The 24748-nt window shown below is 38.9% G+C and overlaps 1 protein-coding gene across 8 annotated transcripts in view; it reads left to right on the plus strand.

Annotated features, from left to right (window-relative positions):
• Nucleotides 1-21786, plus strand: part of arhgef11 (Rho guanine nucleotide exchange factor (GEF) 11) — a 40207-nt gene extending 18421 nt beyond the window's left edge. For 2 of the 8 annotated variants that reach the window (XM_017713582.2, XM_017713583.2), the window contains 24 exons: nt 824-847; nt 1333-1462; nt 2566-2662; nt 2870-2899; nt 3104-3230; nt 4103-4306; nt 4706-4753; nt 4877-5025; nt 5297-5437; nt 7561-7637; nt 8225-8350; nt 8784-8901; nt 9925-10103; nt 11542-11617; nt 11795-11977; nt 12346-12427; nt 12528-12605; nt 12719-12762; nt 13393-13563; nt 13660-13890; nt 15664-15738; nt 17345-17658; nt 17899-18031; nt 18693-21786. In XM_017713582.2, the coding sequence (XP_017569071.1) occupies nt 824-847; nt 1333-1462; nt 2566-2662; nt 2870-2899; nt 3104-3230; nt 4103-4306; nt 4706-4753; nt 4877-5025; nt 5297-5437; nt 7561-7637; nt 8225-8350; nt 8784-8901; nt 9925-10103; nt 11542-11617; nt 11795-11977; nt 12346-12427; nt 12528-12605; nt 12719-12762; nt 13393-13563; nt 13660-13890; nt 15664-15738; nt 17345-17658; nt 17899-18031; nt 18693-18751 (2896 nt within the window). In that variant the 3' untranslated portion in view covers nt 18752-21786. Of the gene's footprint in view, nt 1-823; nt 848-1332; nt 1463-2565; nt 2663-2869; nt 2900-3103; nt 3231-4102; nt 4307-4705; nt 4754-4876; nt 5026-5296; nt 5438-7560; nt 7638-8224; nt 8351-8783; nt 8902-9924; nt 10104-11541; nt 11618-11794; nt 11978-12345; nt 12428-12527; nt 12606-12718; nt 12763-13392; nt 13564-13659; nt 13891-15308; nt 15739-17344; nt 17659-17898; nt 18032-18692 lie in introns of those variants that run through there. The other 6 variants (XM_037545421.1, XM_017713584.2, XM_037545440.1 and 3 more) reach the window with 5 other exon arrangements.
• Nucleotides 21787-24748: the final 2962 nt, after the last annotated feature.

Genomic DNA, 24748 nt, shown 5'->3' on the forward strand with positions numbered 1-24748 from the left:
CTGTTTCATTTGCATTAAATTCAGTTCCACTCAAGTTGTCATTGCACTGCATTTCCAAACTCAACATGCTTTACCCACTTTGCCCCTTCTGGCCACATTTGACTTAACTGACGCTTACCATTGTAAATGAATGTGATACGTTGTGGCACATTGATGGGCCAGAGCAGTGTAAGTGCAGCATAAGAGGAACAAATTGGCCAAGTTGTCTGAGGGCTTTAGCTGTGTTCAACAGTTCAAGCTCATATAATCAGTCTACTCTATATTTTAAAGAAATTTTGATACGGTGAAACAACTGGAATATAATTGTGAAAGTGCTAATTATGAAAGATGGCTTCATCTCTTCATTGTTTTTACTGTGTTTGCTGATTTGAAATGCTCTTCTATTAAAACTTTTTAAAAATAGCAATATGCTTAACCAATCGACAACAGTGAGTGAGTGCTGTAGTCAGATGATGTAATGACATTATTAAAGTGGAGTCTGCTCTCTGGAGTTACAAAGGTCACTTGTAGTCGCTGTCCTGACACACCTCAGCATGGAGACCACATCACATGACATCTCACATACACCACAAACACGGTCACTTACCTCAAGCACGGTCACACACACAGTGCAGGGTCACATGATAACTTCATGAGTTTAACCGTGAGGATGTAGTCTTAGAATTTGACAGCTTCTTGAAAAAAGCAAGCAAAAATTATGGGTAAAGCCTTTCTGATGATGATGTCTCGGCTCATTTTGACATTAGGGTTTATTTGATTGTGTGCATATGTTGCGTGGATGGTGCCAGTAAAAGAATTAACCTTTTGTATCCTTTATTTACAGATCAAAGCACGAAGAGGAGAAAAGGTAGGAGCAAATGCTTAATAAATATCTATCTACTCCATGATTTTGTGCGCTGAGGGCAGCAGGCAGCTGTTTGTATATTCAAACTGAATTAGTAGGGTTCAGTGTTTCCTCCAGGGCTGAAACAAACCTGGGGAGCATCATGGGGAGAGGGGGAAAAGTTATTTGCACAAATGGATGTCTGAACTTGTCATAAGATTGGTTTACTTATTTGGGGGTTCGTATAAGGAATCATAAGTGAATATTAAACCTCCAATGTTTTTAATGTTTAGATGTTTCCAATGGACTTTAGGTTTAGATCATGGTAATTACCTCATTGTTTATTCCTTAAGCAGTTAAGATATTTTGGCTTTGGAATTACAACAAAATGGAAATCGGATAAATGGGATAAAATATACTTTGGTTCTTGGTTTTTGCTGTCGTTTTTACTCGTTTTATTTTATTTATCTTTTAATGTCTGTCTGTACTGTTTGCTCAAACCTCTCCAGTTCACCGTTGGCGTCGACTGTCCTCCTCTACCTGCGGCACTCGGGCATCAAGCTGCGAGACTCAAAGGTTTTCCCAGGCTTGACCACAGAGAAGGAAAAGTGGCTTGCTTTCTTCCCCAAAACCAAGAAGGTATACTTATTTTCTCCCTTCCTCCCACCTCTTTCACATTTATGTGCCTTACTTTCATTTTTACATCGTCTGCATGTAGTTATGCAAGGTTAAAATGGTTCATCTGTATCAGATATGAGGGTGATATGTTCACCTTTCAGATTCACATAATAAGAGAGGAAGTAGTGTTTGTAATCCTGGACACTTGTAGCTGATGTATAATATTAATGCTAGAAATTGTAGTTTGGGGCAGTTAATGAGAGTAAGCACAAAATATCATTATAGAACTCTGATCTGTTTTTGGGGAGCAGCTATACAAATAGAAGTTACCAGTGTATTCATTTACACCTGTGGTCTTGACTCTGTTTTGGGAAAAGGGCATTTTGAGACGTAGTTGTTAATCTGCGCATATTTATATGACGCACATTCGGATAAATCTTTCTCCTGTTGTTTTAGTTTTGTAGGAGGGACTGATGATTTGGTCTTGCTTCTTAAAGGGGAATTCCAATGATTTCTCAATTTCTGCATAATTAAATCATGATGTTTAAAAAATAGTGATTAGATGTGAAATACAGCATTTTAGAAAAAAAAGAATTGTTCACACTGGTGGCAGATAAAAAATATATATCAGATAATCAAAATAATAATAATAATAATAATAAATAGCAGAAAATGGATATATTAATAGATACAATTAAAAAAAAAGATGAAAGTATAAAGGATAAAAATATAATAAAAATGCAACCATCAAGAACATAAAAGTAATATTAATCTTCTTCTTCTTCTTTCGGCTGCTCCCAATATTCCAATAAAAACAAAGGAAACGACAAAAAAAAAACTAACGCAGAAGTTATATATTTTTAACTGTTTTTGGATGTGGTTACTAGTATTTATTTATTTTTTTTTTTTTTCACGATCTAGTTGTAATGTGTACTGTTTTTTGTTTCCACCGTTATGCTAATCATTGATCAGATTCTGTTCTTTAGTCTGGGGCTGTCTTTGGGTTTTTTTTTTTTTTTTTTTTTTTCCTTCTCTGTCTGTCTGTTGTTGTGGTTTGTTTTTGTTTGTTTGTTTGTTTGTTTGTTTTTTTGTTTTTTAGATACTAAATGTTGTTTATCTCTCAGCAGCTGGGTGGCATCAAGAAGGAGAAAGATGGAGAGGATAAGAAGAGAAATCCAATCTTGAAGTACATCGGCAAACCCCGGAGCTCATCCCAGTCCAGTAAATGCACACCCACACACACTCCTGTATCACTCGGCACATGGTGTTTTTTTTTTTTTTTTTTTTTTTTTTTTTTTGGGTTTACCTTTCCCCTCTATATTGTCATCTGTTTGAACTGTCTTGGTTTTTCTCATTTTGGTTGTCATCCTTGTTGGCACTGGTATTTCATTAGTTTTGTTTCCCGTTTGTCCCTGTTTGTTTTTCCAGCGTTCCATGTCCCGTTATCCCCTACAGAAGGTACATGCCTCTCTTCGTACATTCCCATCATTCCCATTAGACAGTTTTTGTTCCTGTTTGTTTGTTTATTTATTTATTTACATTCAGATTTGTAGTACACAAATTTGACTTATTTACTCAATTCTTTTTTTCCTTTTGCTTTACTCTCAAACTCTCTTTATCTCTTTGTTTCTCTTCCTCTCTCTCTCTTTCTTTTTCTTCTAGTTCGTCCAGGCAACGTGAAGAACATAATTCAGCAATTTGAGAACCATACAGATTCTGTTGGGGAAGACGGAGAGAACGAGGGACAGAGACTCTCCACTGGCAGCCTTGGTGACGACAGCATGGACAGGTGTGTTTGTGTTTTTTGCTTCTTTTGGCCTTAGAGAGCGTCATTTGTGTCTGTTACTTCAGTTATATCTGTTTTCAGCAGTATTTGTTTGGTTAGGTAAATGACTTAATTTGTTAAAGAATTTACAAACCATTTTGTGAAACATCTGAGATTGGTCAGGATGCCTAGAGCAAAACAAATCTGATTGGGCAGGGAGCTCATTTGCACATTTTTTCAGAGGCCAGTGTTGTGATAAGGAATGGTTAATTGGAGTTATACTTTGTCTATGGCCTATTTCATCTTCACTGGCTTAAGATGTCTATCTCATACATAACTCTGTCCAGTTTCTCAAAGCAGGGTCAGAATTTTCTGTTAAGTTATACAGTAACCAGTGCTGAGCACTAAAATTCATTATCTTTTATAGCACTGATTGAATTACTTCAATACTGCTGAGATTAAAAAATCTGTTGTTTGGTGTCAAACTTCAGTGTGTAAGTATTTGTGTGCCTGTAAGCGAGTTTCTTCTGAAATCTAGATTGAGGATCAAACTCCCTATTCATGTTATTAACGTCAGTGCTTATCTATTCGTCTGCAGTTAGTCAGTAAATATACCTGATCTAAGACCTCACGTTAAATTCTGGTTTAATTTTCTTGCCATAAAATTTCGATAAATGAACCTAAAAAAACATTTTACGTTTTTAGTGTATATTTGATTCCAGTATTTTAAGATATCTTAATTTACTCCTTGATACATGTTTATAGAAAAATCGGTCTGTGACCAAATTACAGTTTATGAAGTAACAAACTCAACTGTGTTTGAGGAGATGGAGAATAGTTTTGATTGTGTAGTTCATGAGTCCTTTAATGGCATTTGTTGTCTCTCTGTCTCTTAGTCCTACAGTGTCAGTGCGTTTGGCCCGCAGTGAGTCTCTGAAGGCTCAGGGAGAGGGTCGTCGCCGTGGTGGCGGAACAGGCTCAGAGACTGTCCCCCGCTCGCGCAGCGATGTGGACATGGACGATTGCGAAGAGCGAGAGGGTCCAGGGCTACGGCCGTTACATCACAGCGCCTCGTCCTCAGCGTCCAGCAGCTCCGGCAGGTGAGACACCCTCTCGTACACAGACACTTGCATGCACAATAATAAAGCCCTCACTTTAACTTAAACAATATCCACGCAGTACCCACACTGAGCTCACATGCTGTAGTGACAACTGTATACATGCTGGCTTTCGTAGGTGTGCACATTTTAAGAAGTCAGTTTGTTTCAGTACATTTAAAGAATGCCTGAGTATAGACTTTATGTTCATATGTTACTGTTAATGGTGACTTGGGTACCTACTATTGATCTTTAAGTCATTTCTAGGCCCCCAGAAGTGTTGGAGCACCATATCAGTGATACTTTTAACTTTTGATACTGTTTCAGTTCATATTAAAATCGTTACACTTTTACTGTTTAGAAATGGAGGAGTGAAATAGTTTCTCACTTTTTTCCTTTCAGGTCGCTGGAGAATCCCACACCACCTTACACGCCTCGCTCCAGACGCAGGTCTGATACTGAAATGAGTGAACTCGCTTATCTCTTGCTAAAAATTAATAGAATTTTTTGTTGCTTTGGCATGTTGGTAAATTAGCAACTCTCTTTGTTTTGATCCATGTTTTCTGTCTCTAGGAGTGTGGATACACCACTCGCACTGTTGCCAGACACTCCTGCTTTAGATGAGGACATGGTTGATTTTCAAAATTGGCAGGAAACTGTTGAGCCACATACATTGACTTTACTCAGCCCACGAGAGATTGAGCGACAAGCCGTCATCTATGGTAAAAATACAGATACTGCTGTAAAAGAAAAATTGTGTTTGATACATCACCTAAACTGCTCTTTAGTCTTTATTTTTAATTTTTGTTGTTGAAACACATTTTTTGTTATTTAGTGGATTTAAAATGAGTAATTAACCAGTGTGTGCCCAATGTAGATGAATTCCTGGTATTTACCTACGCTGACTTCTGAAAATCTGAGACTGCAGGTTATGTAGAGTCTTTTGAATATGGCAGGCATGGTTTTAAGACCTAAATCATCATCTCCCTCCAGAGTTATTCACAACGGAAACATCTCATCTGCGGACTCTCAGGGTTCTAGATCAAGTGTTCTTCCAGAAGATGAGGAATGTTCTAACATCAGAGGAACTTTCCTGCATCTTTCCCAACCTGCCTCAGGTCTACGACCTCCACGGTCAGTTTTTGGTTGTGTATGTTTATATGTCTAAGATAAATTGATCTGTGTGCCCTGATGCAACAGTATTGCTTTAATAGCATTGTTTTCATGCTTAACTAAACTCATTTTACTTAACATCTGAATAATGATTACATAGAATGAACCTAATGACTCCATATTTCCTTGAAATGATGGAAGAAGTTGGAACAAAACTGACTGTTCTAAATAACTCATGTTACACTTGAGTAATCTTGTGACACTGAGTTCCAGAGGATTTCAGTTAAGTTGTGATGGCTTCATGGCATAAAGTCTCACCCAGCTTTTGTGACTCGATTTACTGTTGATCATTTCATCCGTCTTGAGTGTCAGGATCATACACTATATTACCAAAAGTATTCGCCGTCTGCCTTCACACGCATATGAAATTGAATGACATCCCATTCTTAATCCATAGGGTTTAATTTGATGTCTGCCCACCCTTTGCAGCTATAACAGCTTTAACTCTTCTGTGAAGGCTTTCCACAAAGTGTAGAAGTGTGCTTGTGGGAATTTTTGACCGTTCTTCCAGAAGCACATTTGTGAGAAAAGACCCTCATGGTGGACGAGAAGTCCTGGCTTGCAGTCTCCAGTCCAATTCATCCCAAAGGTGTTCTATCGGGTTGAGGTCAGGACTGTCAGGCCAGTCAAGTTCTTCCACACCAAACTCTCTCATCCATGTTTTTATGGACCATCGGATTGCCAGATGGAGAAGTGTGATTCATCACTCCAGAGAACACGTCTCCACTGCTCCAGTGGCGGCGCTTTACACCACTGCATTCGACTCTTTGCATTGCGCTTGGTGATGTAAGGCTTGGAGTCAGCTGCTCGGCCATGAAAACCCATTACATGAAGCTCTCTACGCTGTTCTTGAGCTAATCTGAAAGCCACGTGAAGTTTGAAGGTCTGTAGCAACTGACTCTGCAGAAAGTTGGCAACCTCTGCACCTACTACTTCGTAGCTGAGTTGCTGTCATTCCCAATCACTTCCACTATGCTATAATCCCACTGACAGTTAACTGTGGAATATTTAGCAGCAAGGACATTTCATGATTGGACTTGTTGCACAGGTGGCATCCTATCATGGTAACACGCTGGAATTCCCTGAGCTTCTGAGAGCGACCCATTTCACAAATGTCTGTAGAAGCAGTCAGCAGGCCTAGGTGCTTGGTTTTATACACCTGTAGCCATGGTGATTGGAACACCTGAATTCAGTTATTTGGATGGGTGAGTGTATACTTTTGGAACTATAGTGTATCTGGATGAGGCCAAGGTACATAGAAATGCAAGTGTAAATGCACCAAAGATTCATTTAAAATGGATATAAATCCATTCACTCAAACCTCTACGGGGGTGGTCTAAGATTCATTTGAGCCACATGTTACAGCAGGGTAAACACATCTGTCTCTCAAACACATTTGACAGCCAAAACCCCTCCCAGCACAACTGACGCTCCTCCCCGTGCAGTACGTCACTGGGCACGTTATTTATGTCCGAGAGAAAGACTAACATGGAAGACGCACATAGTTGGGGATTGGACGAAACTAAATGCTTAACAGCAATATGGACAGACACTGTTATGCAAAACAAACTGCAGACAAAGTGGCTGAATGGATAAACACAAACATTTCAGTCCTATTAACCAGAGATGCATTTGATTACCAAGTGTAATTGCATGTGGCTCAAGTCTAATCAGGATACAATCCAGATACTAGTCACTTGAAGTGAGCAACTGTAAACAGGGTCTATGACTGTTTACCAGACACGTACAGACCCTTGTTGGAATCCTCATTTTCAGCCAAGGTCTCAGTCAAAAGGTCTCATTGCACAGTGGTGGTCCTGTTAATCCAAGCAATATTGTCTTATTGGAAAAGAAGAGATAAATGTAAGCTGTGAGGAATTTTCAAACTTGAGTGAAAATTCCTTGTAGTAGCTGCCATCACAGCCCCAAATGTTCATATATTGTTTTTAATTACTGTCCTTCATGTTGTCTGTTGATTGAAAGTTTATTGAACTTTTATGTTGTTTTCATTTGGAAAACGAAAATTCATGTGAAACATCATTGGAATGTATAATTTTATAATCAGTGATGTATTTGCATTGCAGCGAACCTGTATGAGTCGATGAAGAAGCTGAGGGAATCTCCTATAGTCCAAGGCATTGGAGAAATCATGCTAGCTAGAGTGAGTAGTGTTTCTCCCTGTACATCTTTCTCTCCTTTCTTTCACTTCAGTGCATGCGGTTTAGACATTGCTTTACCTGATATGGATTTTTTTGTACGGTTGATTAAGTAATTGTTGTTGAAGGGGTGTTCCACTGTTTTGTTCTGAATGTCTATGCAATCAAATAGTTAACTTGTAAACTAAGTCATTCAGATTGGTTTGATGTGAAATGCTCCATTCTAGAGAAGCGTACCAGATGTCTAGATGGTTAGACATCTTTAAGAGTTTAATGCTTCTAAAAGCTACCTCACAAAGTTCAATGTATGATGACATTGCCTGATGGCGAAAGTGTTTTTTGCTAGTTCTAAGATACGATTGTAACCTAAAGCTTATTTTTATAAATCCATAATGAAGGGATGCATTCAGGGTGTTGGGAGGCACAATAGAGTCCTCAATGAAGACGTAATTGCATTTTAGATTTCCCACTATTTTACCATTATCAGCATTACTTATGAAACATTACTTATATAAAACTTCAGATATTATTAAACGTTTGGCAAAATTTCCTTTTAATAGTGTTTTTTCCTTTGTGTTTGGTTGTGTGTTAGTTTGAGGATGCCGAAGGAGAGGAGTTCCAAGATCACGTGTCTCATATGTGCAGTCAGCAGAGTCAGGCACTGGAGCTCATTAAGAACAAACAACGCAAAGACCCACGCTTTGCTCACCTTATACAGGTAAATTTGTGGCTATTAACTGTTTTAATGAGGTTCTTTAGGACACAAATCTTTACACAGATTTGATTGGATCCTTATGTTAATGCGTTAAGAGTCGTTATGCATTCTTTGTGCCTTGATTCATTTATAAAAATATATTTATAATTGTTTTTTACTATAGCCATACATTCTACTATGGTTTTGGCCTGATTTAAACCCAGTAGGTAATATTAGGTCTCACATTAAACACCAGCTAGCTTGGAAATGTTTTTCAACGGTTTGAAGCCATCATTGTCTGCACGTTTACTCACAAGACTTTCACATTTAAAGCATCCCACACGAAGTTACTTCATCTATTAGTTTAGTTCTTGCTAATTTATTGATTAATGATCTGTTAATACCTTTAAAAGTTAGCGTTTTGCCATTTGAATGAGTTTTGATTTTGTATTGTTAGGAGTGTGAGGCCAGTCCCCACTGCAGACGGCTCCAGTTGAAAGACTTGCTAGTGTCCGAGATGCAGCGACTCACCAAATACCCCCTCTTGCTGGATAACATCATTAAATACACAGAAGGTAAACAAAATGCATACATACACTGTTGCCATTAGTAAATGCACAAAAGCTAAAATAAAACAATGTGCTATAGTGCTGTGGAAATTCATTTATTTAGTTCAAAACAACTATTAAGTACATGCTGTTCACTTTTCAAGAGATATTTCTGATCAGGTTAGATATTAAGACAATCCACTTGTGTAAGAAAAAGTCAAAGGAAATGAGTGAAAACAGATGGTTTCAAAACGGATTAAAAGAAACGGTGGCAAATGTGCAAGACCTAGTAGACCACCAACACTGTTCTCATCGGGTAAACGGTATCAAAAGCTTTCATCTTTGGGTGAAAAAGAAGAAAATCAAGCTCCTCTTTTACTTCAGACGTGGAAAAAAATCCACACGTGTGTGTCCATCCTTCCACTGCCAGAAGACAACTCGGCGCTATGAGTCTGAAAGGATGTGCAGCTGCCAGGAAGCCCTCCCTGAGAAAAGAAACGCAAAAATAAAAGTGGAAAATTACAAATCAAACAAAGAAGCTGTTGATGTTTTCAGAACTCTGCACATATTCTTTAAAAAAAAAAAACCTAAAGCACAGCATTAATGAAGGCAGCGAGTGCACACACAAAATACCCAAGGGCTGGATATTGGTGTCTGTGTAATTTTCTGTTAAATATGTGTTTTCCCTGACGCAGAAAAAACGAACTTATACTTAATGGCCAATTTGGACATTAAATAAACAAAAGGTGGTATCTGACTTGTGCTCAGTACATGAGGGGAAAATTCCATACGCATGAAACTACCCGCTAGATACTATTATCACACAAACAGATGATAAAGCATTAGTGAGATGCACTCAGACTCTCACACTTAGCTCAAAATAGCTTGCTCTACTAAATGTCATCAGACCCTTTGGGCAATCACATAGACTCAGTGTGTACCCAAACATGGTCCTCTATAGCTTTTCTCTGCTGGTACAACATTTTGTCAGGCGATGTAAAGTTAGATACTCATACATCAAGAATAACTGTAGCATATTCTCTCATACAGCCAGTTCCCCAGACCTTCAGCCATTGCAGAGGGCACAAGCATGTTGCCGTGGCATACTGCAGACTGTCAATGAGGTTGTCAGGGAGACAGAGCATCGGCAACGGCTCTACCAATATCAGCGCAGGCTGGACTTATCGCCTCTGGAGAGACTCGCCAGTCCTGTTGCAGCACAGTTCAAGGTACCACTTTATTTCCTGGCTGCCATCTGTCTGCCACATGGTGTCTCCTATTTTAAAGCACCAACATGAAATATTAATTATTCACTCCCAGTTCTCATATACGTGCATGCATTTTCACCCTTACTCAGTAACTTAATCGGTTCCGAGTTACTCTGTTGGCTGTTTTACTTTATTGCCAAAACAAGGTAAGAACCTGTATTATTAGTCTGTTAATCAGTTAGTAATGATAATTTAAAATTGTTCTGCTTTAGGAGTGGTTATTGATCCTGACCCTGGAGATCTAGCTCCAACCACAACATGCCACACCAGCTCCAGCTAATTATCATCTTTGGAAGCTCTTGATAGATCAGAGCTTTGTTTCCTTTAGTCAAAGCACAGTGATGGACGTTATGCCCGTGGTGTTACAAGGGTAATCCCTGCAAAATCCATTTGAAATTCAGTCATGGCAAGTCAAAATTGATGTAATTAAGACTTTTTATTTTGAATAATCATAAAGTTAATGAGGTATGTGTAATTGAACTAATAGTGTCTAAGTGTGGATAAGATTAAACTCAAGTTTCAGATTTGGAGAGCTGAGGTTGTAGATTATAACATCAGCCATTTCAGTACATTTAACATTTGAAACAAATATTTCCCCTCATATTTTTTAAACAATTGGGTTTATAAATGGGCTTTTGCCACAGTCCTTATATATCACACAGAAATGTTCGAAAAGTGAAGTGAATGTCTTGAACTTCGAGTTGTAGACTCTAATCTTGCAAGCAATATCTGCTTTTTGATTGGGTAAATTCTGCAAATCTGATGCACCTGACTCATCATGTGCTGTGATGGGTACAGTGCTTACAAATCTTATAATACAAATTTTGTACTATATCTACAGTATATACATCTGTTACACTATAATGTAGTGCTATACAATTGTTACTGTCGCCTAAAGCATTTTTTCCTTAATTAAAGCATGCAAAGACCAGACCAATCTCTGTTTGAGTCTACAGTAGTCTGGGTTATCTGTAAGCTTTAAAAAAATGTGTGTATCTGGGTGCGTTAATATATTTACCTCCTTCACATTCAGTATTTGACTGTTTATCTAAATATGCACCTGCCTACCTGCACACAGTGATGTACGTACTTAACTGTGCAAATATAAATAGTAAGTTCAAGATGATTTTTTTAAAGAAGTAGAAAATACAAGCTTGTGTTATTACTGATAATATATTATCATGGTGTCTGTTTACTTTCCCTCATGCTGTGTTGTTAATCTAAATATGAGCCAGTCAGTAGAGCATGTGCCCCTTTCTCTCCATTGTTTTAGTTACAATGTTACTGTTTCAGTGAGTTTAGCAAAGATTGTACCAACACATTCAAAATGTCCCTCTTCCTCTCTCTCCCTCTCTCTCATTTTCTCTCCTTTTCTCTCTTTTCCTCCCTCTCTCTCTAGAATCTGGACTTGACCACTAAGAGAATGATCCATGAAGGTCCCCTGACATGGAAAGTCAGTAAAGACAAAGCTATAGGTAAGACATCAAAGTAGACAGTGTATTGGCCATTTTGTGCAATGTTGTCACTGTGTGTGTGTGTGTGTGTGTGTGTGTGTGTGTGTGTGTGTGTGTGTGTGTGTGTGTGTGTGTGTGTCATATGATATAGTTGCTCTCAGATTATTTTCTCATGCAAGATATGCTTGTGTATTGCAGAGATTCAGGCTCTACTGCTCTCGGACCTGTTGGTGCTCCTCCAGAAGGCTCCAGATGACCGTTTCATTCTGCGCTGTCCGTCCCGTTCGCTAGGTGGTGTTGGAGGCGGGAACACGGACCTCAAAGCCCCATTTTGCCCTGTGGTCCGCCTCGACTCCTCCCTCGTTAGATCCGTGGCTACAGGTGTGTGTGTGTGTGTGTGTGTGTGTGCGCGCGCAGAAGGTTCTGAAGTGTGGTGGTGTGGTTTTTTTGTTTGTTTGTTTGTTTGTTTGTTTTTAAATATATATAAATAAATCCTTTTCCTATAGCATTGAATGCAGTTTGCTTTGGGATAGTTAGGATTTTTCATTTAAACATGTTTGCTTATGAATGTTCAAAACGCATTTTCAGTTGTGTAATGACTGAGTAATATTAACAACGTATCACCGTCTCAGAGCAAGTCCTTCTGTCCAGACTGAATTTTTAAGAGACAAGGTCTCAGTTAGAAATTGTTTTTGAGTAGTTTGTTTTGTTTATTTGATTGGTTGTCTGCTACTTTTCATGTCCTCTAGATAACAAGGCCCTGTATGTGATCAGTACCTCAGAGAGACAGATATACGAATTGGTGGCTGGGACTTCGTCTGAGAAAAACACGTAAGTGCAGTTTTACTACATTTTCAGTGGTTTACTAAGTAGCTGTTGCAGTGCCTTTAGGGAAGCAGGAACTGAACACTGAATGGCACTGTTTTCACAGCTGGAAAGACCTTTTAGAAAAGACAATCTCCTTGGCCTCTGGAGGCACGGGGACCACCAAACAAGGATCGCCAGCTCCGTAAGTGCTCCAGTGTTGTGGACATTTCTAAACAATGCTATCCTCTAGTGCTCTTCAAAGAAGACTGATTTCAGTAAACTGTTATTGATTGAACCCCATCTCTCCTCTTCTAGGTCTGCTGTTCTGCGATACCATGGTAACCATGTTAGTCAATTAGGTAAGGCCTAGTGATGGGATCTCAAACTCAGTTCCTGGCAGGTTACAGTTTCACCAAGATTAGTGTTTTCCTTCCTAAACAGTCTGACTGAATTTCAGATTCAGATAACCCTATTTAAAGTTAACTGTACACTGAAGATGCCACGTAACAGAGAGTACAATATACAGCTATACCACATATGTGATAAGCATCACACACATCAATCTCAAGTTCCTTTCGCACTCATACAGATTTAGTGGACTAAAACTTTTAACATCATTCAGTGACTGAATTACCTTTGGTGTCTGCTAACTCTTCATAGCTCATTGTTTTTAGGCTAAAAGTTGTGAAGTTAAAAAGAAGACCAGGCTAGTAATATTGGCAGAAGTATCAAATGATTAATGTTTGTCTGAAATTTACATTGAGAAAGAGTCAGTCTCAAATCTTTAAGAAAAACAAGCATTATGCCACCTACCATCAATGTCTGTGGTCTTATGGGTTGTATTTTTTTTGCGGTAATAACAAAATGCAGAGTGTCATGCTGTGGTACAAAGAGAAATTCAGCAGTTGTGGAAGTTGTCAAACTTGAATATAAAGTCAAGGACCTTGCTCTTCTGGCTAACGTTTTGTGATTCTTGTCTTCTTCTGTAGATGGTTCGTTAACGGAAGAGTCTGGCTCTATGGAGAGAGATTCACAGAGTGATGATGAAAGTGTTCTCACGCCCACAACCCCAACTGACCAATCAGGAGTCTTCCTTCATCCCGATGGGCACGGCTACTTGGGAGAGCGAGCTGAAATTGCAGAGTCTGCGCTTCGAGACGGTTAGAGATTGTCCTGTTTGTTTAACTAGATTTTTATTCTTTTGAACTTTTGTTCTGAAGGTCACCCTTGTTCTCTGTTTCTATGCTTTCTCCCAGTGGAGACACTCAGACAGCTGATCTTCCGAGACCTTGATGATGGGTGGAGCCAAGATTCAGATGACACGCCTACAAACGAGACAGCCAATGAGAGGAGTCCATTCACAGATCAAGCAGGGCCAGAAGTGTCTGAGCCTACTTTCAGAGAAAGCCCCAGCCAGCCGATGGAAGATCAAGTAGATACGCCACCACTGGAGGTGGTGCAGCAGACTGTGCAGGTTGTGAGGAAAGGTGAGCACTTAATAAGTGCCTTTCAGTGATCGATTTACTTATATTCATCTATAATCTTTCTTGATCATGATAGAACTTTAGAGAACACTTTATTGATCCCTGTTGGGAAATTGTAGTGATGCAGCTGCATGAATTGTTGACTCCAAAGTAAATAAAAAAGAAAAGAAAAAAAGTAAAAGGAGTGAAATGGTAATAAAGTTAGATATAAACATGTAAATGCATATGCCAGTGTACAGTTGTATCCTACAGATATATCATGTGCAAGAGAGAGATATATAATAATAATGTGTTTATTTATATGGCTGTATGTATTAAAACTACATGTATGCACAGGTATATGACACCTCTGGCTGTGCAAATGTGTAAACAGTCAGTTACCCTCCACATACGGTGTAGTTCAGCATACCTTGATGTCAGACCAAGCATTTACACACTGATAGAGGTACAGAACTAATGTAGTGCAAAGGCATTACCACTACAAACACACAACTCTAGGTCTGGTTCAAATAACACTTTATGGGCTTTTAGTCTGGAGAATTGCATAAAGGGCAAAGCTGAAAGGCACAGCTCTGTGCCTGTGACCTTCGATCCCCCAGACAGCCGTGCATTAAAGCTGTGTGTTTCTGTGATGGATGTCACCACATGGACTCTCTCAAGGGAATACTTTGATAAACTGTTGTCGATAAACTGTTGTCAAATGCTTGTCACTGCATTCACAAATGCCAGTTGCAACTGTACTGTACACTATAGAAGTCTATACACTATAGAATGTCAACAACATCCAGAAACACTGCTGACTTCTCTGGGCTTGAGCTAATCAGAAGTGGACTGATGCACAGTGGAAATGTGTATTGTGGTCTGACCATACCACCTTTTTAGATTGTTTATGGAAATAATTGATGTTTGCTGTAGAGCCAAGAAAACTGTCTAGATTGATACCAGCATAATGTTCAAAAGCCAGAGACTGTCATGGTATAGGAGTATATTAGTGCCCATAGCATGCATAACTTGAACATCTGTGATGGCACTCCTAATGCTGAAAGATACATTTATACATTTTTGAGCAACATATTGTCTTCTGTACGTCTTTTTTGAGGACGTTCATGTTTGTTTCAACAAAAGCACCAAACCACATTTTTGCTTATGTTACAACAGTATTGCTGTGTATGTGCCTGCCTGCACATTGAGAATGTGTGGCCTTTTATGAAGCACAAAATATAACAAGTGCTGTTAAGCGCATAGGTGATGTAACCTTGGAATTAGAGCTTAGTCAACTTGACTTTTAAACTGCATATGTGAAGCCCAACAAAGCACAAATAAATATCAGTGCAGTGTGTACAAACTATGTTAACTTTTGTTTTTGCTCTCTTTCTGTCTCCCTCACTCTCCTCTCCCCCTCCCTCTGCATGTGCTCAAAGCTATCTGTAATTAAGCTGTAATTTTAATCCACTTTTCCGTCTTTCCCCACTGCTTTTCTGCAACACACACATGCGTGCACACACACATATTGTCACACGCACTTTATCACTCACATGAACTCTTCTGCATTACTTGATGTCTGCCTTCTATTGTGTGCACAACCACTTTAACACACGCACTGTTGGTGCCACACACTAATTCTACCACAAATTCTCTATATCACTGTGTATATATATTTGCCTTTCTCACCCACACCCACACACACACACACACATGCCTACACATACATGCACACACAAACACACACACACACACACACACACACTCTCTCTCCAACCTGTCTTTCGTGCGCAGCTGTGGGTGCGGGCTCTTCTTCTATTCCTGATGACATCACTGATGTCAACCCCAACCAATCTTCTGAGTCAAAAGGTGGGATCCATATGCCTGATTTATACCTCATCATGCCCAACAGAGTTTCAGTCTTTCTGGAGAGAAATGGTACTGAGGGGTGAAATGATGCTGCAGATTCATCAATAGCAAAGCATATAATACAGTCCAGTACCAAGCAGGGTGATTTTATATATATATATATATATATATATATATATATATATATATATATATATATATATATATATATATATATAATTATTTTATTTTTTTTTTATTTTTTAATAATAATATATTGTTTATATATTTTCAAAAAAACAGTCTAAATCTGACCAATATTTAATATATTTATTGTAGTCCAGAAAGCAGAATGATTAGGTGGCTGGCTGCTATGCTAATGTCTGAAATGCTTATTTATTTATACTGTACTTGTGACCCTTTTGAAATAAATGGTATATTTCTCTGTAACGCTAATCCGTATAGATCTAATTCCATTTTCCATATTTTATAAATGTTTGTGTATCAACATCTACATGAGAAATGTCCGCCCATGTATCACTGCATCCGTAGTATCAAGTTGGACCTTTTAAAATCGGTGTGTCTAAAAATAACACAGATGACAGAGTGAAGGGAATGTACCCTGGTCTACAGCGGCTTTGTGACCCCCATTTATTTCCCATTGAGACAATTCTGAGGTTCTGTTGGGTGATCCTTACAGTACGTTCTCTTTCTACCTCTTTCTTTGTCTCTCATATATTCTTTGTTTCCTTCATTAATTCCAACATTTTTCATATCATTGATCTATCATGCTCATAGTTATCCTTGCAGATATGAAAGGATAATTCATTCTGAGACTATTTTGAGCTAAAAAAATACTTTTTCAAAAGGAAAAAGTAAGCCTGTATCTAGAGATAACATTTAAAAAAAAATACTTTATTGCCATTTTATGCAAACCATAGCAATGAACTAGTATTTCCACATGCAAACCTAACTGAACTTTAGACATTTGGTGATGTGATATCCCACATTAATATCACATTGATTGTATTCAGCATAACTGAGACTGTTACAGAAATGTGACTGTTGAGCTGCGCTTGGTTCTCATCAAGAAGTTTGTGGTACTTACATAGTTGTTTATTAATGGATTAGTTGCAGGTTTGTGGCCCAAGTTATAGATGTCGGTGTAGTACAACTAAAACTTTTACTGAACTGCACTTTATCATTTTATTTTGTTTAACAAAGAATAAGCTTCAAAACACTATAAAACACACTATTAAAGTGTTTTTCTCCCGTTTCTAGTATCAGGACCCATGACAAAATTACTGGATCATTCCTGTTATTGCTGTGCATGTAAAATAACCTTTGAGGGGAAAGAAAAATAAAATGTAATTCAAATGTAAATTCCAAAGTCAATGTCAAAATCCAGTTCACCCATTGGCTGTTGTTGGTTGTGACAGTCACAAGAATAAGAGGGCTCTGTTACCAGCAGGCCTAACTTAAAGGATTATTAAAGAAACACTCATGATCATTACATACCTATTACATTTCCTATACTGAGTATATTTACCTTGTTCAGTACAAATTCTTGGGTTTGCGTTGTATTGTGCTTTTTGTTTTACATTTGTGTGGCTGTTTCTGTTTCTAGGGAACATGTTCTACCTAGTGATGCCCAAAGACCAGATGGGTGCTCTTACAGAAGAGAGCAGCACAGATGAGGTCAAAGATCTGAGCACTGCAGAGGCTGCCAGCCAAGCACAGGAAGTGACATCATTGTCCTCAGATCAAGAGGATGAAGAGCAAGAGACCCCTTGCCGGTCACCAAATAACGAATCGCATCCAGAGACACTGAGTCATGGGCTCAGCCAATCGTGGGCCAGCAGACAGCGACATGTGATAAAGAACGTGAATGAGATTTTTCAAACAATTGAGGAGATGATGAAAAAGTTACACCAGCTTCGGGTAACCACAGATGCAGTAAACACATACTGTAGATTTGTTTGAATGCACTCTAAATTAATAGTTTAATCATTTTCCTTTATATTTTGGTGGTTATAAAGTAAAATATGACACAAAAAAACCCATAGGCTTCCACAGCTAGAGCTGGGTTCTCAAAATTTTCTTGTACAGCTGCAAGCATAGAACATGCAACAATGTTGTTCCCTCAGGTTCTTATTCATTTTGCTTGTTTCTGTCTAACAGGATATTGAAGAAGACTATTACAGACTGCTGAGGACAACAAGAAAGTCCACAGTCAGTCAAGGCTTAGATGACCTCATCCACACGACTCCCTCCATCAACAGGACACCATCCATGGACAGAGGGACAGGCGATGGTGAGTAATGACCTGTAGATGTTTCCATAATAATTGAGAAAGGTGAATAGCAAATTGAAATTCTTCCACACTTCCAGCCATGCCTTTGTGGACCTTGCTTTGTGCACTGAGTTTGTCATGCTGGAACAGAAAAGGTTCTTCTTCAAATTGTTCCCACAAAGCTGGAAGCATGCAGCTGTCCAAAATGCCTTAATGCTGAAGCATTAAGATTTGCTGTAACTGGAACTTAGAACTGGAACCCCTGTAAAACAACACCAAATTGCATTATTCCTCCTCCACCAAACTTTACACTTGGCACAATACAGTCAGGCAGGTCATGTTCTCCTGGTGTTTACCAAACCCAGACTCATCTACCAGACTGCCAGATAGAGAAGCATGATTCGTCACTCCGCAGAATACATTTCCACTGTTCCAGAGTCTAGTGGCAGCATGCTTTGTGGCATTGTGAAATTTCACAAACTGACTTGTGGCAGAGATGGAAGAACCATGACAGAACCATGTCTGAAATCACAGAGCTGATCAATACGACCCATTCAACTGCCAGTTTTAGCAATGGCAGTGGCTGAAACACCCGAACGCTCAGTCATGAGAGACTGTCACAAAACTTTTGTTCATATAGTGTATATCATCTTGCGCTCTCTCAATCTCTCTCTCTCTCTAGGTATAGAAGGAGGCCCAGCAGAACCAGTTCACCCGGAGATCCATTCTACAGGATTTTGACATTACACTAGACACACTGAAGGACTTGAACAGTGTACACAAACCTGGCCTTCCTGCCATCTCTTACATTCTATGTAGCCCCTTCCTAGAAATCCCAGCATGCCTTGCTCCTGGGAAAACCCAGGAAAAATTGTGTGTTGTTTGTGTCGTCTCCAACCAGGTAAAGAGAGACAGGACAGACGAATCTTCAGCACACATGCGGATAAGAGAAGGGAAGAAAAGAGCAGGGAAAAAGTGAACTGGAGGAATGAAGGTGGAAAATGAGTGGTATACGCTCAGAAGAGAAGAAGTGTAAGGTTCTGAAATGTTTTAAAGAAAACAAATGAAGCTAACGTTGGAGCACAGAAAGTGATGTTAAAGCGAGTTAAAATAATTATTAGGGAATGAAAAAAGGAAAAAGAAATGGGACTAAAATGATAGATTGAAAAGGTTCAGCTGAGGAAATGACTCTGCCCTTTGAAGGAACCCCCCCAGCACTTTACCCACTGTATATCAATACTCCTTGCTTTCACCTCATTAGTGATAAACTGGGAACCCAACTGGTGCCACTTTGGTTCAGGAGCCAAGATGGCAGTCTCCACCACTGGTCGCCTTACGGTGTGTGGATGGATGACTTTTGAAAAACAAATTCAGGTTCTTTTGCACTGGGACCCCTGCAAGAGACATGGGCCCCAAGTAAGGATGATGCATTAGTATCATAAGTTTATGTTATAGCTTTTATTTCATAAATAAACACTATGTGAGGAAAAGGGGAAAAGAGGGATGAAGGACTAGCTACGTTTCTGATGAGTTTTCTTTAAGCGTTCTGTGGGAGTGAAACCAGTTTGGCTCTGTCTCTTTACGCACAATGGTTAAGGCAGGAGTTACTGGGGTTGCACTAGCAATGCTTCATGGCAACACTACTGGACTGCTCACTACTGTATTGCTGTATGGTTCAGCCCTGTTCCAGACTGACTCCTGTGAACGTCGAGAGAGAAACCTCGATGGTAAAATGGAACCTATTTATAAATGTGTTGTCTAATATCATGTCATATTACCTGTGATGAGACACGTTCTGTGTGGTGTAAATACTGTGAAGTTTGTCCCTCACCTCTTTGCCATTGCTCGGTGATGCTGCTGCAGGCGTTAAGGACACATGAAGGGATTCGTACTTCGATCTGTAAAGATGTTGGGAGTGGCTTCTTTATACTGGTTTTAGATCAGTTTTGCTGTTCTCGCTCAGCCTCTCCATGTGCTGCGTCTTCAGCATATGGTCAGTTACCACAGACAGCAGTTTTTCTGTAGTTAGAAAAGAACAGAAATGGGTATATGATGACATAATAGGAGTCGATAGGAAGGTGTTTCAGCATCTGCCCATTGGCATCTATTATGTGACTTTGAAGTCCACATTTTAAGCTCTTTGAAAACACAACATAAGGGAAATGCATCATTTTTTTGTGGAAATCTACCACCTGCAACCAATTTAGCAGATTAGGTGGGGAAATTTTGAAGGATTCCTTTAAAGGGAATTTTTTTTCTAAATGTCTGCATAATTCAGATGTTGATATGTAAGTCAGATTTCTTTAAGTGGCGATAGGAACCAGGAGTTTCAATGTTTAGAGCACAAATATAGAGATTTAACTCACTATCCAAAACCACCGTTGACGCTACACATTGTCTGAATCTTTTTATAAAATGTTAATAATGGTAAGATAATAAAATATTTTTTGGGACTATTTTGCCTAACAATGCCCTACATGTACCTTCTTCACTATAAATGTATGTGAGGAAATAGTCTGCCTAAAGCATATCTCAAAACCATCATAAAACATTGTCTCAGAAATCAGTCTTTGTATTCTGAACCATTTCATGTCATGTCTTGGAGCTTTTGGAGACAAATGCTTCAGACGTCTGGTTCCTACCACTGTGAACAAGTTTCCACAATGAAGTATTTCATGTCAAAACACTCTGAAGGACTTCTAAACTCTAATTATGTAGAAATTTTGAAAACGCGATGGATTTCCCCTTTAATGGCTGACGAAAAGATCAGCTTCTACTCAGAGCATCTGAACAGTCTAACACTAGAATAGGAGAGCATATTTCACTAGTATTTAACTTTTAAACTCTAACAAAGGGAGAAGGAAGAATGGACCTCCGCTGTATGGGTCCGTACGGTTCTCTAGTCCGTGCAGGACTGCTGAGAGTTTCTGCTCTGACTGGATTTTGGGTTGAACGCTTGTATGTAACTATTGTGTAACTCAGGTGGAGAAATGTAGACCCTATTTCTCTTTAGCTTTAACTCCTACACCCTTTTCCATCTTCCCACCTTTTTTCGGTCCTGTTCTTTACTCTTCAGTTTCACTCTTTCCACTGAGGTCTTCTTTCCCACCATCTTTCCATCTCCACACTTGTTTGTACTTTTTGTAAAAAATGACAAATGCACAATGAAAGATAGTAAAACTGAGAGAAACCGGAGCTCGTGCAAACTACTGTCTGCATATACATCAATCATCATTTTTTTATTATTATTGTTTATTATTCTCAAACTTGTTCACTCATGTAATATAGACATGGCACCCTTGTTTTATATGTTCATTTTATGTAAAGCTCTAGTTACTTTCATTTTATTTTTGTAGATATGGGAAAAAACTGTAAATTATTTTCTCTCCCTCTTTTTAAAATGCTGAGATTGTTAGCTGCACAGAAGGAAATTGAGAACTCATGTTAAAGACTCATTTGTTTTGTGACATTAAAAAAAGAACTGTTTAAAAATCCCGGTGTTGCAGTGATCACTGCCCTGAACTCTTGTGTGGCACTGACCTTTCAGACACTTCTCAGATTTTTAACCACTTCTTTTGACCTCTTGCAGCTGATTAATGACAAGTTTGAGCAGTTGAGCTAGTCATGTATAATAAACAATTTTGGAGTGCATATTCAGAATCCAGAGATCAAGTAGAGGAACTTGGGTCCCTCCTGACCACGTGATGGGGCCAAATCTGATCTTAACGCATTTACTGAATGGCTGTGCTCCAATAAAATCAGAGGTTTCACCAGAATAACTGCATTCCTGGGATTTACTTCCCCAAAATCTCTTTGGGGTCAGTTTTTTGTCATTGGATAATAGTAGTCAGAGCATTTGTATTATGTTTTGCAAGAAAAGTTGTTTAAATATGTGATTTTTATATTCTAAATTATGCTAGAATAATTTAGATACTCGTCATGAAGACTTGTTCTCTGAGGTTTTAAGGACTAGCCAGCATCATCATTACATGTTACAGTGCTACAGTTATTGTCATCTAAAATGAGGCAGTGTTTGTCTTACTGAAGATGAGTTTGAGTTTTGCAGTTGAGTTACATCACCTGATCTGTACCATCATGACTAATCATTATTCACACTTGATGACATGTTTAATGCCACACTCATAAAACATAGAACTGACTCTTGTACCTGTTAACAAAACGAGAAAAATCCAGTTAATATTCAATGAATTGAATAAAGTATTAGTCTTAGTATGAAGCCTTAGACACGTCTTTAGAACATGTACAGTCTCATGTCCAGAGTAAAAGTGTTTGAGTTCATGAAACAGGTGACGGTCATTCAAATGATAGGCGTTCCCCTCATGTGCCTTTCAAGACTTTTTAAATGTGTCCTGAATGTGTTGCTTTATGCACTGTGTGACTAAATATATTTGAAATAGAAATATTTGGCATTCAGTGTGCCCAACTATCTGTAGGCAGCAGCTAAAGGAGCAAGTTAGAGTGAACTTTAGTCCAAAGGTATCAAACTCTTGTCCTGGAGCGCGAATGCCAGGCTGAATACTTTCCCTCTTCTAACACAAACTCAGTTCAAATGGAAACCTGCAGTAGTGGCCTAAAGCAGTGCTTCCAGATCTGATTCCAGATCAGAGCCCTTCTCTGCTCTGATACACCCACTTTAACCTTGTGAAAGGCCTGAGGATGAGCTGACAAGCTGAATAGTGTGTGTTAGGGCGGTAAAACACTTAACATGTGCAGTAGGTTATTCCAAGACTGGAATTGGGCAATACTGCCTCAGGCTACTGTTGCAGCTCTTCACTTCAGCATCTACTAGACTGCACTGTGAGAAGTCAGGCCTAGAGGGCAGGACTAGCTCAGATCCAAAAGTGACTTGTTTTTTTATCTTGTTAATGTTCTCGCTCATATTAAGCACGATTCATCGTATCATAAGACTAATTTTAATGTTTCCTTTGAAAGCATAGTGGCCTTTGCCGCCTCTTAAGCATCCGGGTTTTGACTACGTCCCTCCTCCCTCTACATTCACCGGTCATCAAGAGAAAACACTGAGCTAGCTCCAAGACCCTCCCAGATACTGCGTTTGAGTCAGAAAGACTAAACCATTGACAGGAAAGCATGTACTGATTTCGCATTGGCTTTAACATTTTATCTTATTTAACATGTTCATGTCCAACAACTAAATTCAGTATGATAAGGAGAAATGCCAAAGCACTTGCTCTGAGTGCTCTAATGCAGTGGTTCACAACCTGGTCCTCAGAGCCCCCCAGATGGCCCACATGGTGCTCCAACACATACGGGTGAAGGAAAAATGTGGAGGGGGCCTGAAGACCAGGTTGGGAAGCACTGCTCTAAAGGGAGGAAATGTTGTAAACTTATACCTTAAATCAACATCTAACATGGATTTTCAATTGCTTGGTTAAGGGCCAGTAAACCCATGTGACAGTTCAGACTGAATACGATAAGTCATTGCATGTTTAAGCCATATGCTTTATTCTTGCTCAGATAAACTCTTAGCAAAAAAGATTCTTTGGCTTGTATCAATAGCAAAACCCTTTTTGGTGCTATCTAGAACCCTTTTCAAAAAGATTCTATATAAAACCATCTACAGTACATTCTCCATCAGTCGGAAGAACCCTTTCACGATCAAAGAACCCTTTAAAAACATAAATGGTTCTCTGAGTGTTCATTTTGCATAGACAATTTTTTTACTAAAGAATCCTTGAAGAACCATCTTATTTAAGAGTCTAAGCACAGAAAGGACCACATGAAAGCAAACATTTTAGACATGCACATTAAAGTGGTTAATGTTCTTCTTAGAAGTCTCCCCAGTAACTCCTCACTACAAAAACCCACCTCTTTCCTGAGAGCTGTAAATTTTCAGGGTTTCTAAGAAAGCCTAATAGCGTAGGCCCAAAAAAGTGTCCAATAGTAGAACAGCTAAAGAACATTCTTCTCAGACAATCCTCAACTGTTGGTGTAATTTATCCATCTTACTGAGAAATCCTGATTTGAGGAACACACCCCTCCCCCACCTCATGCCCAATTTAAAGAGCTTTGAGGCTAAACTATTTCTGGGACAATAATACCTCATCACATTAATGAAGAATTGCATTGTTTTTTCAAAACTGTGAAATGCTTCACTCTAGAGAAGCTTACAGAGTCAGAATTGTTCACAGTGGTGGTGATAGGAACCAGATGTCTGAAGAGGTCAATGCTCCTTAAAGCTACATAATAGAATAATATTGGTTATAGATACACTGCCTGAAGCTATTCATTCTCTACAATTACTCTGTTTATGTCTCAACAGCTGAATTACGCAAACATTTTGTCAAATCGGTGCAGAATTCGATTGTTCTTAAGTTGTGTTTACACCGACTTCAGCCAACTAGACGCCAGAGTGGCAGCTAACGTTTTACAATGGGTGTGTGTGAGCAGGGAAACCATAAAACGTCCCATAGAGTTTTAGTAACAAGACTGGGAAGTGCCTGTGCCTCTGCTCATCAGCTCACTGAGAGAGCCTACATGAGGTTAAAATGGGTGGAGATCACTAAAATATGCAATATAGAGCAGGGCTGGATGATTATTATCAAATTTTATTTTTATTTTATTATGATTTTGGCTTCCAGTGTTTATGAAAACAAGATAATTGAGATAAAATCATTATTGTGCCACATTGCATTTCACAGTGATGTCCTCATTTTGTCTTGTGTTAAATCCAGCTCGCACCTTTTTTTTACAGTGGTG

Source organism: Pygocentrus nattereri, chromosome 2 (genome assembly GCF_015220715.1).
Source record: "Pygocentrus nattereri isolate fPygNat1 chromosome 2, fPygNat1.pri, whole genome shotgun sequence".
NCBI classification, from domain to species: Eukaryota; Metazoa; Chordata; class Actinopteri; order Characiformes; family Serrasalmidae; genus Pygocentrus; species Pygocentrus nattereri.